The sequence below is a fragment of the Thunnus albacares genome, chromosome 3 (genome assembly GCF_914725855.1).
Source record: "Thunnus albacares chromosome 3, fThuAlb1.1, whole genome shotgun sequence".
Lineage (NCBI taxonomy): Eukaryota > Metazoa > Chordata > Actinopteri > Scombriformes > Scombridae > Thunnus > Thunnus albacares.
The window spans coordinates 6107984-6123347 of record NC_058108.1 but is presented as its reverse complement, the minus strand read 5'-3'; the positions used below and the strand labels follow the sequence as shown (position 1 = coordinate 6123347).

Genomic DNA, 15364 nt, shown 5'->3' with positions numbered 1-15364 from the left:
ATGAGCTAGCAGTATTTTCTTGGCTGCACAGTGAGACACTCAATACAATTTCATCTGCTTGGTCGTGCTATTCGTCAGTTGACAAATCCTTTCAATATAGTCTACCTGGCCTCGCTCGCTCATCATTTTAAAGGAATTACACTGTCTGGGGGGAGAGAGAGAGAGAGAGAGAGAGAGAGAGAGAGAGAGAGAGAGAGACAGAGGGAGGAGAGTGTGGGAGATTAGACAGGAAGGTGAGAGGAAGTAACAAAAATAGGAGGGAAGGAGAACAGGAAAGATAACAGGGGTATCTTTTTAATATCATCTGCCCAGTTTAAGCCTTTCACTGTTGGGAGGATGGAGAAAGGAAAAGAAGGATTTACGGAGAGCATTGGAGGGAGGATGAAGGTGGAAAAGGTGTGAGGAGAAGGAGGAAATAAGAGAGAGATGAGGGCCATTTACACAGGATCTAATGTGGCTATCCCTGCTGCTATTCTGGTTGAGTGTCTAAAGAGTAGCAATCTGGTCTGGAAGCTCAAGAAAAAAGTGGATGGACTAAAATGTGTACTGTATGTCGCTGGGGTTATCAATGAGGCTACTGCAGTTACAGTATAGAGGAATGATTAAGGTCAGGCTATGAGACATAGGAGGCTAACCCTGTAGCAGAGATTACCAGGAAGTAAAGCCAGCCCATAATAGGTTCACATAATTTAACTGGTCAGTTGACATGTTTTCTGTCATAAGGCTGACTTAAACCAGCATATGGGAGGTTACTGCACATCTTGAAGTTAGTATTAATCTGACATAAGTAGTAATACATCTCTCTTGGTTTACTTAATCTACAAAAAGGTTAAGTATTGTTTATATGTTTGCCAATATTAGTCATCAAATTACACAGTCACTGATGTTTAGGCTGTTAGCTTTGCTGTTTCTTCTTTAAGGAGAGCCTGGATCCATGCTCTAATATCATACCTTCTCATCAGGTGAGAACAAGTCAAAGTCTTGACACATAACCCCCGCTATCAACAAGTGTACTGATGTTCTGATGATTAGTGACTTGACTGGAAGGTTTTTAAGACTACATTGTCTTCCAAAAGGTGAAACTCTACACTGCTCATTTTGTTCTTTAATTGCAGTATGACATAATATGAGTCGGACAGCAAATGTCATGATAGACTTATCTTTTGGCCTAAATTTCCATTTCATCTCCTACTTGCCTACACTATCTCGTATCAGGACAAATATACAAATAACAAGAAACAACATATAAAAGAAGGAGTATGTTTTTTTTGTTGTTTTCAGCATTATGCATCAACTTGGTGCACTGGTTGAAGGGATAGCTAAAACCTTAAGAGTTTAAAGTGGTGCAGTTTTATAATATGTTGGCAGCTGGTAGCTTTTGTTAGTCTGACAATCAATAGTCACAGTCAGTATGAATATCATCAGTCGGGGCATTTCTGTAAAGTACTTCTAAGGTGGACAAAGGTACAGTTTGCAGCTAGTTACTTAGATAACTAATCATCTTTAATTAAGAACACAGCATGCAGCTAAAAGCTAAAAGTGTTTTTTTTCACACAGATAAAAACAGAATTTTCTGAATTAATGTGACAAATTTTGATGACACATTGGACCTCACCTGGATTATTTCAAGCTGGATCCACTAGCTGCTCTTTTCAGTTGTTTCAGAGGCTGCTTTGGGGTTTCCTTTATTCCCAAACCATGAATCCCTAACTGCCTGAGTAAACTAGTAGTTTCCCAAATTCAAAAGGGCATACAATGGGCCCTCCGCCAGCTTCAGCCTTGCTGCCCCTAACTGGCATAATTTGTTTTCTGCATGCTCAGTAATAAATCTTTAATGACCTGCTCACCTTTGTATTTCAATCAGGTTGATTCAAGGAGACATATCAAACTAAACAGAGAATAGAGAGAAAAAAGGATAGAGCAAGAGGAGAAGTAAACGATGGAGTAAATGGCAAATGGAAGATTTGTCATGAATAGAGGAAGGAAGGAAAGGTGAGACACAAAATAATAAAATAAAAGATACAATTTGAAATGGGTAATTGTGCCAAATGTCCAAAAAATCATAAGATAAGCACCAAATAAAATATATCCCAACAACTGACTGATAAAAATGTCTAATAAAAACCAGAATGAACTGAGATTTCACAATATCAAACTGGTATTGATAGTTTTGACTTGACAGCTGCACCAGTCTAGAAAAAAATCCTGAGGTTGAGTTGAGGTTGAGAAGTGCCAATAACAGAGTGTCACAATAATCACAAGTTGTGACATCAGGATATTCAGCAGGATACTCTCAGACACAGTATATAGTGTCAAAAGTAGAGGAAAGTGGCACACTACTTGAAGAGTGTATTAAGTATTAGTATGTCTAATTGCATAATCATTCACTAAAAAAGTAAAAACCTCTTGGCAGCAATTTTTAAAATCAATTAGGATTTAGGACGTCATCTTCTATCAGCAACAATAGTGTCATTGTCACCTGTGGATGCTTGTCCTGGCAAGAATAAAAGTGGTTTAGAAGCAAGGAAGGAGGTGGGAAAAAGTGGGGAGTGGGGGAGATAACAGGAAAAGAGAAAGACTGAGAGCTACAGAGGATGAGGCTGTGAGCTGTTTGTTGTCAAACAGACCGAAAAATGACAGAGAGCCAACGGAGCCTGACAAATAGAATGCCTTTTACACAGAACAAGAGAAAGGGACAGTATGGGATAGCGGAAGGAAAGGGGCATGAGTGATTTTCTTTTCTCTTTTGACTTTGCGTGTGTTCTCTTGGAGTGCTTGCTACGAATACCCGTACTTTTCATTCTCTGCATGAGCTGAAATGACTTCTTTCAACAACCTCACTGTTCTGTATACTTGTGACTGTGACCTCATGCACCCGCTCACTGTGGGTTTACATGCACACATGGCACTCAGGAAACACAGTACTGTTGGTACATGATCATGTTTTAGGTAAATTTTCTTCTTCCTTCCCTCTATTCCTCTCTCTCTCTCTTCCATGTCCCTCCCTCTCTCTCTCTCTCTCTTCCGATCATCTTCTTTCACTTCTCCCTCATTTTCTCAGTTTTTCTCATATTTTTATTTTAATTTCACACTTGAATGAACAAACTTAAATGATGACCAGCAAAACTATATCTGCAAATGATGTGTGAGCATAACCGAGTGTTTGCACACATACTTGTAATAAGTGGCAATTGTACAGGAAAACTGAGAAACTGCATAAAATAAACGAGGTGAGGTAGATAAATAAAAGCAGAAGAATGAAGCGAGAAAGAAAGATAGAGAGAAAGAAAGAAAGAACAAAAGAAAGAAAGGAAGAAAGAAAGAAAGAGACACTTTTTCTGCCCTCTCTCTTACTCTGCTTGGTCCAATATGACTGTGACATGTCTATGGGGTGATACTAACACACAATGACGGCTCCCAGCTGCCCACTAAACACACACACACACGTGCGCGCACACACACACACGCTGTCCCAGTGTTGACCTGTTAGCACGTGGTAATGCTCCAGAGTGTACTTTACCGGGGGCCAACAGCTTTACAGATGTTCCTATCATGGATCTAATACATCCTTACTCTCCACACTGTAAAACAGATTCATATTAACCTTCAAATATTATTCTCCTGAAAACCCATACACCAATTGTAAAGAAAATAAAGGATGGAAGCAAGAAAAGATGGAAGGGGGCAGCAAGAAAGCCATGTAGCCAGTAAAATACAAACATGGAAGGATAGAATGAAGAACAGAGAAAACAGATAGTAAGATGAATTTATATACACAGAAGCAGGAGGAAAAAAAAAATATGACTCATACCACTTGTCCATTCTGGGGGTTTTTGTGGGCGTAAGGAGGACCTCTGATGTGATTCCACATCTGACCGGATGTCATTGCAAAAACTACACACTGTGACAGAGACACATAGAAGGAGAGAGAAAGAAATGGAGGAGAAAGTCAGACAGAAGAGAATTTGAATGAAATATCATTAGCATGGAAATGCTAGTATTATCAATATGATTTTAACTGAGCCAGTGTGAAATTGATCCAACTCAACAAATCACTATGACACATAAAAATATAAGTTTTGTTAAAATAGGCAGAACATTTTGCTAATAAGGAGATTAGTCCTTCCAGCTTGTTTCCAGTGCAGTCTCATTTAACTTATGTCCCTGGCTTATGAGGGTGGATATTTCTGGCATAGTGTATATTTAACTTTTCCCCTAGTGTGTGTGTGTGTGTGTGTGTGTTTGTCATACCAGTGCAGCCATGGCCCATCCAGTCTTGTTGTATATGAATTCCAGGTTGTTCCTTCTCAGATACAGCAGACCCCCAACCAGAGACACTAACAGAGCCAAAGCAATAGTCCCTGAATAATTAGGAGGGCGGAAGACACGGATCTGGAGGGAAAGAAAGAGAAAGAAAGAAAACTTTTACACTTTTTTCAATTATTGTATATATTCACTTTAGAATTGTGTAAATGATAGAAATGGCATTTCTTTATGTGGTCAATGCTGTGAATACACATTCTTTTTTTCCCCTGGTTAAAACCAACAGAATAAGTTTTCTGCTTCCTTTGTATGTCAGGGTTGGAACCTATCCCCAACACAATGATGTTAACAGAAAAAAATATTCTTTAATTGTGTACTACTGTATAGAGCAAGTTTTCAAAACATCACGTTGAATAATCTTGATATGGTCTGAATGTACTGTATGGTTGAATTTTTGTAGAGAAACACCTTTTGATCCAATAGACAGTTAGGAAACAGTACATACAATAACTGGATCGAAGTGTCAGGGATAAACAAAGACAGAAAGACATCTCAACACATACACAAATACACAACAACCCAGAACTAAGGAGCATGTTAATCGATATTGGGCATGAATAAAAACAGAAAGCAAGACAGTGAAAAACAAGTTTAAGTATGAAAAGATATGTTTATGACAAATTTTAGACTTGTGTTACCATTATTGATATCTATAATGGTTAAGCCAAGGGCAACTGGACTTGCTTTAGATTCTTGAAGACATTTCGCTTGTTATCTTCTCATTGCCTCTTATCCAAACTGCTTCTTCAGAACCGAATTTGCCTTTTGGATAGTACAGCTGCCCTTGAATTAAGTCTTCCCATGACTGAGAATCCTCATAGACCTACTTTAATATTATTTAAAATGTTTAGTTTTGTAATCTTTAATTAACTATTCTTTTCACAGTGCCGGCGTGGCTTAGGGGTTAAGCCACTGACCATGAACTGCAACACCCCTTGTTCAAATCCAGCTATGGATCTTTGCTGCATCTCTCTCTCTGTTTCCTGTCTGTTTTCTCTACTATAACTATTTGGTTTGATTGGACTCGGCAGTGACTCAGTCTAACTGAATGGTAAAACTCAGTTTGTGAACGGACAGTAAATGGGTAGTGCTCTCAAAAACATACAGGCTGCCGATAAAAACAAAACTGCACTGCACTGAGCTAGGAAACAAGAAGAGGGACAAAGTTAAGAAAACAAAGGCCTCAAATCCACGACAAAGTCAAAGCATAAAAGTGAGATGTTTTTTTTTTTTATGTGACCAGTTGTTAAGTTGTTAACCACTTACCATAAGTAGGAAGTGAACCTATGAGTTTAAATTTTTATTGGCAACATATGACAGAAGCAAAGTAGAGAGTCAAGTCATTAATGGTGGTGAGAATGCAGCATTTTAGGTTTAAAACTTCAACACAGAAATAGACATCCATTCACTTGTTGGCACATTTGATAAGAAAGAAATTCTGAACTTTTCCCCTCACTGGAAAAGTTAGAAAGACATTCATCTGCAGGTTTTGTTCATTGAAATTTATGGCTTAGCGGTCTTCTAATGCTATTCACAGCAATGCAGCATTAGAGCTCTTTTCTTTTATGTCAAAATGTGCCGACTGTGAGCTGAAGAGCGAATTCAGCACCATTTTATCTTTGAGTTTTAAATGCAGATGTCACTAAAATAATCCATCCATTTGTTTCCATGCTCTTCTGCAAAAAATAGCTTAAAAAGACAGCTTAAAGAAATTACATCCCATTGGATGGTTTTAAAACAAGTACAATGATGAAAAGGGTTTACTCGGTCATGTCGTTATCCTGAAACTGAATCCTGGAAGTGTTCGCTAAGTCCCTTAAGAAAAAGATAATTTAATTAAAAATGTTATAAAAAGCATGATTTGCAGGCCTTTATTTAAATGATTTGAATGATTAAAACACACCTCAAACTGTACCTCTTAGCAATAGCTCTGCAGCATTTTATTAAATTTAATAAACACAGTCCAGGCCATGACATGAGTGTGTGTGTATGTCAGTGGTGGCTGGTGACTCAAAAAATTGGGGAGGACAGGAGGAAAACCAACATGGAATCTTACAACAAACCGCATCAAACTATATCATCGTCCCACCTGATGAAATCCAAGGGGCAATTTTATATGCCAATAAAACAATTTGCTTGAGTGGTGAAAAGGCTGCTTCTTTAAAGACATTTAGCATATACATAATGTCTCTAAACAAAGAAGTGCTCATTTTAGCCATGGAGTGGTTCAAATGTGTCATTTTAACAACAAAGTGAAATTCAAATTTATAGTACTATTCTATTGTGACAACAAATTTATGCTCTCATCAAAAACAGACAACATATCACATGATTTACACGTGTTTCCTATGTATTTTCTTAGTATACAGAAATATATAAGTAGCACAAAGCTTATAATGTGATACAGGAACAGATCAGTGCTGAATACTAGAAAGATTGAACACTAAACACATTCACAGATCTAAAAGTGTAGGTTCACATCAGAAAGTATTAATGCATGTATCAAATACATGACTTACACACTCTTATCTATATGCACCACATACAAAATACAGTCTACAAAGCTGACATGTTAACACTAGGGGTGTTAACATGAACACAAAACTCACGGTTCGGATCGTATCATGGATTTGAGTCACGGATCAGATCATTATTAGGATCAGCGAAAAAAAAGGGAGGAGACAAATAAAAACTTTGTTTTCCATTTATTCTGTAACACACTTACAGCCAGAAACAGCAAGGGACTTTTGCCCATGGTCTTTAATGAAAACAACATTTAAGATGTCCAATGTTTAAATAAAATAAAATAAAATATATAAAATATTCAATGCTCAGTTATTGCAATGTGAGGCATGAAACCTTCCTCTTTTAAACAGTGAATGAAACAGCCTCTGTCCACATCATCAAAACTTGATGATAACAAACATTCACCGCTAACGTCAGTTAGCAGCTAGATGCTAATAAGCTGCTCAGCTGCAGCTCATTAAACAGCAGGTAAACATAACTCAAATGTCACATTGGAACTGTTAGAGGCTGGTTTGATTGTTGCTCTTCAAAATCCCTGTTAGCGACACGCTGTCTGCCCATGACTTGTACTTAGAGCAGTTTGTTTATTTTGTCTTAAATGAGACATTAAATTTTGCAATTAAACCACAGTTCATATGCCTGCCGAACCGTGGGGGGCGATCCGTACGGATCACAGATCAACTACGATCTGTTACACCACTAGTTAACACGTGTTATTCCAGTTACTTTAAGCTTATTACTCAATATATGGCTCAGCTTAAAAACGAACTAAAGAAACTGTCAGAAGCAAGCAGCCAGACCTCCTGCACTCATTCACTAATCACACAACAACATCAACAGGTGACTGAACAACCACTCAATTAAAAACAATGAATGAGTGAGTCCAGACAGCTCACTGTAACTTCAACAAGCAAACTAATGTTACCCACAACACATTATATGATCTCTGCTGCATTCAGATAAAAAACACAAAAAAGCCATACAGAGACATTTAACCATCAGAGATGAAATTAGCGACCAAAGAGACAGAGAGAGAGAAGCTGTATCTGACTCATGTTATCTGCTGTCTTCTTCCTTCTTTCATAGAGATGAAGTATTCATGTCATAACATCCATTTATAGCTGTTGGTCATCTTGTATGTTAGTTAACAGAACTTTATGGCTGCTGCTTAACCAGTCTGATATCATTAGCAACAATGACAAACAAGCTAACTCTCCTGGTTGTTTCTCCGATTGCTTCTCTCTCCAGCCTCCCCGGCAGCGTCCTGCTGCTGCTGCACTGCACAGTCCAGATAATTTCTCCCGCTAGCTTAACAACGGTCCTTAACAGTCCTTCTGTGGATGTATGAAGAGTCATTCAGGCTGCTACAACAAGCCAGCTGTTGCATTGGCTAATGCAAGGAGCTATCTACTGCTGCTACTCTGCTGCTTTGTTGATTGGTAAGGGAGGACAGCCTCCCTTGGAGCGTCACTTTACGTGTCATGGCCAATCACATATTAGCATGAAAAAAGAAGAAATACATTAAGTCAAATGTAAGAGATCCCGCCCTGCAGAGGACAGCAGGCTCCCGTCCTCCTCTGTCTCCCATTCCACCTCCACCAATTGCACCTCCCCCCCAACCACTTCACACACTGCCCTTTCTCCTCCCGCCCTGCAGGTGTCACTGTTGAAGCATTCTAAACAGAATTTCAGTAATGGATTTTTTACAAAGAGGAGAGAAAAATAATTTATAAATAATACTGAGATTTGTAATGGTTTATTTCAACCAAATATTCTTTTTTATATTTTGATCTCCCTTTTGCCTCTCAAAAAATAGAGGAGGATCAACCTCCTCTGCCTCTATGGACCAGCCTCCACTGGTGTATGTACATGTGTGTATGTGTCTGTGTGTGTCCATTAAGCTAGACTGACAACATGTTGTATTTGCTATTAACAAATGCAAGGGTAAAATGTTCCAAAACACAGAACACGTGTGTGTCACCAACGCTAATTATATCACCCTTCAAAATGTGTGTGCCATCTGTTGCTGCAAAGTGTTATTGGATTTAAACATGATTCAGACAGAGTAAAGGGGAAAAGAGATTTAGTCTACAGCTCTGTCACATATGAGTCTGCAGCCTGGCCTATGACCTAATATGTGTATGTAAATTAAGAAAAAAATGTAGAACAAAGACTAGACTTCATCTTATGGGTTACTCACTGTAAATATACAAAGCAAATACAGTTTTTGTGTTTGATTTAAATTTTTATGATGAGGCTTGTTTTAAGATAATCAAAACAGCTCTGTCTAGAATCCATTTAAATGTTCTAATTGTAATTCAATAAAACATTTAATAGTGCAGTGAGCAGTAATATGGGTATGACAGCGTATGTAATGTAATGTTGTCACTCCCTACATGTCCTGAACAAATGTGGTTGCCCAGACTACATTAAGTCAATCAGACAATTATTTTTGTGAAGCTTATGTAACAGAACAGAAAAGAACAGCAGGAAATTCTGGCTGTCTGTTTGCACAACAGTTTAACCTCTTGCACTATCCCCATCTAACCTTATTGTCATTAAACCTAAACATCTAAATAGTCCCTCTATCACACCAATTTATTAATTTCTGTATTTTTTTAATCATACATCTGTCCTTTCTTTTTCCCTCTCTGTTCTGTTCTTTATTCATAAAGTCACATTGAAGTGCCTGACAGCTAGCACTTAGGGTAAGTGCTCCCCCTCGCCTTCTCTGAAAGGCAGCCTTTTGAATCCAGATCCATCAACAGGATGTCAGCAGGATGCTTGGACTATGTCTACTGGTACTTGGCTGACAGGTTGTTCAAGGAAGAGGAAATTGTAGTCCGACGGTCGAAGGTTTGATCTCTCAGGTGCCAACAACTTAAGTGCCTCCAAGCAGGGGCATGTGACGCCCATGTGCATGCATAACACTCTGCTCCTTAGAGCTTGAAAGGCTATGACATGGTCAGCAATGCATCTGCCCTTGAAAAGACTAAGGGACTATAGTACATTTGCTCTGGTCCGAAAAAGTGGATGAGTTGGTAAACTTTTCGCATTTTCCCTTTGGTTGTTTTTTTTCCCCCACAGAAAAAAGGAAAGTGAATCTAAATGTATCACTAAAAGCCAGTTGAGGATGTTAACTCTACTCACTGGTTAGATGTATTTGGAGCAGTACCAAGAATGCAAACATAGGAAAGGGATCCTGAAGAGGGTCCTATCTGCCCCAATATTAGGAAGACAAAGCACTTTGTTGCTAGTCTATGGGAAGGACCATGATTATATTCTCCAACTAGCTGCATCCTAGTATGCATAGCACTCTATACAGCTATGGGAGCTGTTTAGCTCAAACTTGCAGAGTGCGCCTTGTAGTTGAGGTCAGATCACACTACCCCCCCCCCGTCGGTTTATTTAGACTGGTGTGAAAACAGTCAATCAAACTTCGGTGTAGACTTAACCTAACCAAGACCGCCTGAAAGGGAGGGTCTCCAACCACATCTAAGGTGCATCTGGTGTGTGGAACCAGTGTGGAACAACACTTCAGAAAGCACTATTGTGCAACACTACATCACACTAAATTCTTAATTGACAGAATTTTCCTTCTATGTTCAACTGTTCCATAAAGAATCTTTTTCTTTTCAATCTTTTCAATAGCTCAAACCACTACATATATATTTCTATTGGGGACGTATGTACCAAATGGGCTTTTACATTTCTTGCATATGCGCGTGTGTGGGTGTTTGTAAATACATGTGTATACAATACCTGGACATCTGTACGGTCTGCAATCCACTTAGCCAGCTGCTCTGAAGCAAAACCAATCCTTTGCAGATCAAACGTATCAGCCCTCTTTGGCTTTCCTTTGGCCGGGAAATGCATGAAGGTTGGAGCGCTGTTCATATTCAACTGGAAAGAAAGAGAGAAAGTAAATGTGGCGGGATGTTAAATTAATGTATAACTTCTCAAACAAATGAAGTAACACATTGTTCAAAGATACAAATTTCAACTCTGAGGCCTATTTTCTTTTTTGTTTAATTCATCTGAAAATGTACACTCACCAAGCACTTTACAAGGAACACCTGTGCAATCTAATGCGATCCAATACATCCGCTCTGCCATAAATTCTACTTTTATGAAAGCAAAACGTCAGAGGGTGAATAGCTAAAGTGTCCTTCAAGTAACAAAACAGAAATATCAATAATTGCTCAGGCTGTCCAACATTCTATCTATCTATGTAGCCATGTGTAATGTCCGTATGTAGGTAGGTTGTTTTTAAATCCTTTTTTACATTTCAGTCAACACACTGATAAACTGGTTCACTCTAAAAAGTAAATCCTGTCTTTTCTCACAAGGAATGTGATCATTCTCTTTGCTTAACACAGCCATTTTTAAATTTTCATAACTTGTTAAAAATTAAGCAGCCAGCTTACATGACAATAAATAAATGTTTCTCACATTTGTGACATAAACGTTGATACGGTGTATTCCCAGTATTCCCAACACAGGCAGCTTTGTGAGCGAGTGATGCCCAAAGTAACACAAACAAATAAATATCAGCCGGCATTTTTGATCAAAATATCCTTACTGACAGCAACAAGAGAGCAAATCTGCACACGCTTATTCTGTCTCTCTTTCAGTGACATTTCTCATGTGCACAGTGCAACTAAAGTGATGCTGTTGGCTGAAATCTGCATTTGAACTTCAATATTCTGCTCATGCTGCCAATGAAGGACTTTCCAAATGAAAATCCACACCTACCAACACAACCGCTATGGACTGACACTCCTCATATCTATTATCAAGTATGATACACAATAACAAACCTATAAATACTATCTGAAACCATTAAAGAAAAGCTTATATTTTATTATGGAGATCTATTCCACTGTTTAAAATATCTTACCTAAATTTGATTAACTGTTGCACTATGCAGCTGTACTTTGTAGGAAAACAGTATTGGGTGGGGACTCTGTATTGGGCAGATACTCAATATGAAAGGACTTACCACAGGAGTGGTGACAAAAAGAAAACCCACACAGATTATTAGATATCAGAAACCACATCAGTGTAATGTATTTCTATCATATCAGTGTATAGCAAACATATGCTTCTCTGTGTGTATGTGTGCATGTATAGATCTAATTACAAGACAGGAAGTGGGTGTGTTCTGGCTATTGCAGATAATAACTGGATAGAGAGGACTTCTCCAATAATTGTATTTTGCATAAATTTAATATATTCTACTGTTCAAATGCATTACTGTGTTTTCTGTCTTTCTTTTCAAACACACACACACACACACACACACACACACACACACACACACAAACACAGAGCTAAATAAAGACAATGGGTAAAACATCTTTCATCTCTCTCTTCCACCCTCTCTCTCCCTCCCTCAATGTTTCACACCTATTTAACTCCAAATCCCAAGACTCCCTACAATTATCCACAACAATAAAGTCAACTGGTTTACTCTCTCCTGTTATCTCTAAGACACCTGGAGAAAAATGGAGAGGAGGGGAAAAAGAAGGAGAGGACAGAAAGAAGTGGAGCAGAGAACTGTTATGCAGCTCATCGTTCTCCATTATATGAGTAGCCTCCTGTTTCAAGGGGTAAAAGGTGAATAATGTATAAGATACATGCCTGCATGCATACGTATGCATACCAATGTAAGAACATGTATACACGCATGTATAAAGGTGTAGCCTAAGTATACACAAATACACAATACAAATACAAAAACATACATGCAAACACATGCACAAAAAAAAGAAAACAAGTACAAAAGGATGTGCATGTAAATTACTATCATTTAAACCTCTATAGCCAAGATGTGTATAGAAGCATGGAAAGCAAATAGCCTTTAGGAAAAGTAAAAAAGATGTCACAAGAAAGCAAAAAAGCAAGAAGTAACAATTAAAGCAATAAAGAAATATAGCAAGCAAAATCATAATCATCAATAGTAGACTTCTGAAGTAAATATTGAGTACTTTAGGACCATGTTTTAATGTTACCTGCACTGTACACATCAGTCTAAAAACCAAGATAAAGGAACAAGAAAAATTAGACTATTTCTAAGTGGGCATATCTATTTAAAGTTCTGAGAGTATAAAGGACAGAATAAAAAAGGACAACAGGGAATTAACTCCATATTTTGTGTCTGTTTCTGTATTCATGTTAAAAGTGCTTGTAGACAGCAGTTGCAGGTTGCACCTTAATATTTACGTTAGACATTAGATGGCAAACTGGAGCTGTTTGTACAATGTATGAGCAGGGAGTGATCAATTCTGACCTATTCTTTCAATTCTTTATACACAGATTATTAAAACTTTTTAAATATTTCTTTTAAACTCTGTCTTGTCAATGCCTACGCGAGACAAATACAGGATGTGCTGTGTGTATGTATTTGTGCATGCAGCTGGCATATTGCTTGCATGACTTTTGTCTGTGGTTGTCCTTCGACATATGTAAACACTTATGTACGTGTGTTCATCTGTCCATGTATTTCTTTGTGTGTATCTATATGTTTGTCTGCCTTTTGTCCGTTTGTCCTTGTATGTCTTTCTGTGGTAGCAGATTGTGTGTATGTTTGTGTGCCTATATGTCCCTCTGTGTGTACTGTGACGTTTTGTAAGATCGTTTGCTGAACTACTGCTGAACCTCAGAGTGAGTGAGTTTCACTATGCAGTGTCAGGACCTATAAATTTAGCAAAGCAATTTAACATCAGCCTAATCCCATGCCAACACAACAGCAATTATCTTTGGCATTTTTTTTTTTTTGCTCTTCTAGCCTTTTAATTTAAACCTTCCCTGTCATAAAAAATAAACCAGCCATAAAATCTAAAAAATTAAAGTTTTCCTTTAGTATATCAAACAGCGATTAATTTTAAACACTTAAACTTGCAACAAAGGGTGTATTACGTGGACTTCATGGCCCAGTGTGAATGTATTTCATCCCTTCAGTGGTGGATCAAGTTACCCAAATTGATTCAGTCGGCTGAATCGATCTGTCTTCAAAAAATCTAAAGACATGCATCCTCTGAGACTACCTAATCAACTAACATGTTCTTTCTCTAACAAAAAAAAAACAAAAAACTCATTTCCTGTTGACTTATGCCTTGCAGAATGCGCCTGCAACCATGTGGCACTTGTGGCAGAGGGCATTTGAAACTGAGCGTTCAGTGGCTTCCTCTTGATCTACTGCGGCTCAGATAAGACCTCATTTCTTTGTCACTTTGGACATGCGTTTGACAAAGAAATACATATAACTGTAAAACAATGAAACAATGGAGTAAGAAAAAAAAAGCATGTCAGTTTCAAGTTGTAGTAGGTTTTGGATTGATATTACAATAAATAACTAGTTACCTGTTGGAAAACATCAGCTCCTTCATCGTAGTCCACTACTGTGAAGAAGAGCTTGTTTGAAAATGCAGATGAGTAACGCCATGAGTTTGCCAGGACCTGGTACTCCTCATTAGCCTGCCTATGATATGACAATGAGAAAGAGAAAAAAAGTCAAATTACTCATATTACATGTAGGCAAAAAAAGGACTCTTATACACTCAAAACAAAATTAAACACATTTTTATTTGAATCTTAGTTACACACACACATGTAGTGTTTCCAGCAAGACAATGACCCTAAACTTGTATTAGTGTTCAGTGCTCTGATGCTAAAATGTAAACTGTGTTTCAGTAAACACTCACATACTTTTCATTGCTTATGTTAGTGAATACTTGTATTCTTTTTCTGAAAACGTCGTTAGATCATTTTTAATTCCTTATCCACAAATTCTGTGGATGTCAAAATTGTATTTGTGTCATTTGCATCATCTAAAGACATGTGATGCAAATATTGCTATCAAAAAGGAAACATTATGGCTGCCAAAATAAAAAATGTTGCATATACAAGATGTCTTGTTGACATCGCTTCCAGTTATTCTCCTCTCCTTCTGAATGTGTTTTTACAAATACTTTTACCTGTCTTTTTTCGGTTTTCCCACTTATTTACCTGCAGAAAGTGTCATTCTGATTCTGACTAGCCATGGGTACTGGCACCGCACGAAGGAAAGCATTTATTCATACAGAGACAAATAGGAGTCTGAAAAAGGAGGACAATAACACCTGAAAAACCACAACTAATGACCTCAAAAACAAAAAGGTAAAGACAGAGATAGGGTAAGAAGAGGACACGTTAGCAGAGGGACAAAGTGAAAGAGACTATGCTAGACTCAAAAAAAAGGTGCTGGGTCAGAAAAATAGGGAGGAGAAAAGGAAGAAGATGATGTGAGTTAGAAAGGTAAACTCAACACTAGGTCTTTAGTAGTGTCTCTTCTCATCTCATATTATGGTTTTCATGACATGTGAAGGTACTACATTCTTCATTTCTCTCTTCCTCCTCTTTTTTTAGAACCTCATTTGTCACTTTATTTCTATTTCCTTTTTAGCCTAATGAACGTGTTATTTAAACCAGACACAGTCAGACCAGAATATCACCTTGTCCTCTCGCATGACAA

The 15364-nt window shown here is 37.9% G+C and overlaps 1 protein-coding gene across 1 annotated transcript in view; it reads right to left on the bottom strand.

The window, feature by feature from the left end:
* tusc3 (tumor suppressor candidate 3) overlaps nt 1-15364 on the bottom strand; it is a 90302-nt gene that overhangs the window by 33718 nt on the left and 41220 nt on the right. The window contains exons 3-6 of the mRNA XM_044345979.1: nt 14215-14332; nt 10612-10752; nt 4252-4392; nt 3812-3901 (exon numbers count right to left, since the gene is read on the bottom strand). Of these exons, the coding sequence (XP_044201914.1) occupies nt 3812-3901; nt 4252-4392; nt 10612-10752; nt 14215-14332 (490 nt within the window). The remainder of the gene's footprint in view (nt 1-3811; nt 3902-4251; nt 4393-10611; nt 10753-14214; nt 14333-15364) is intronic.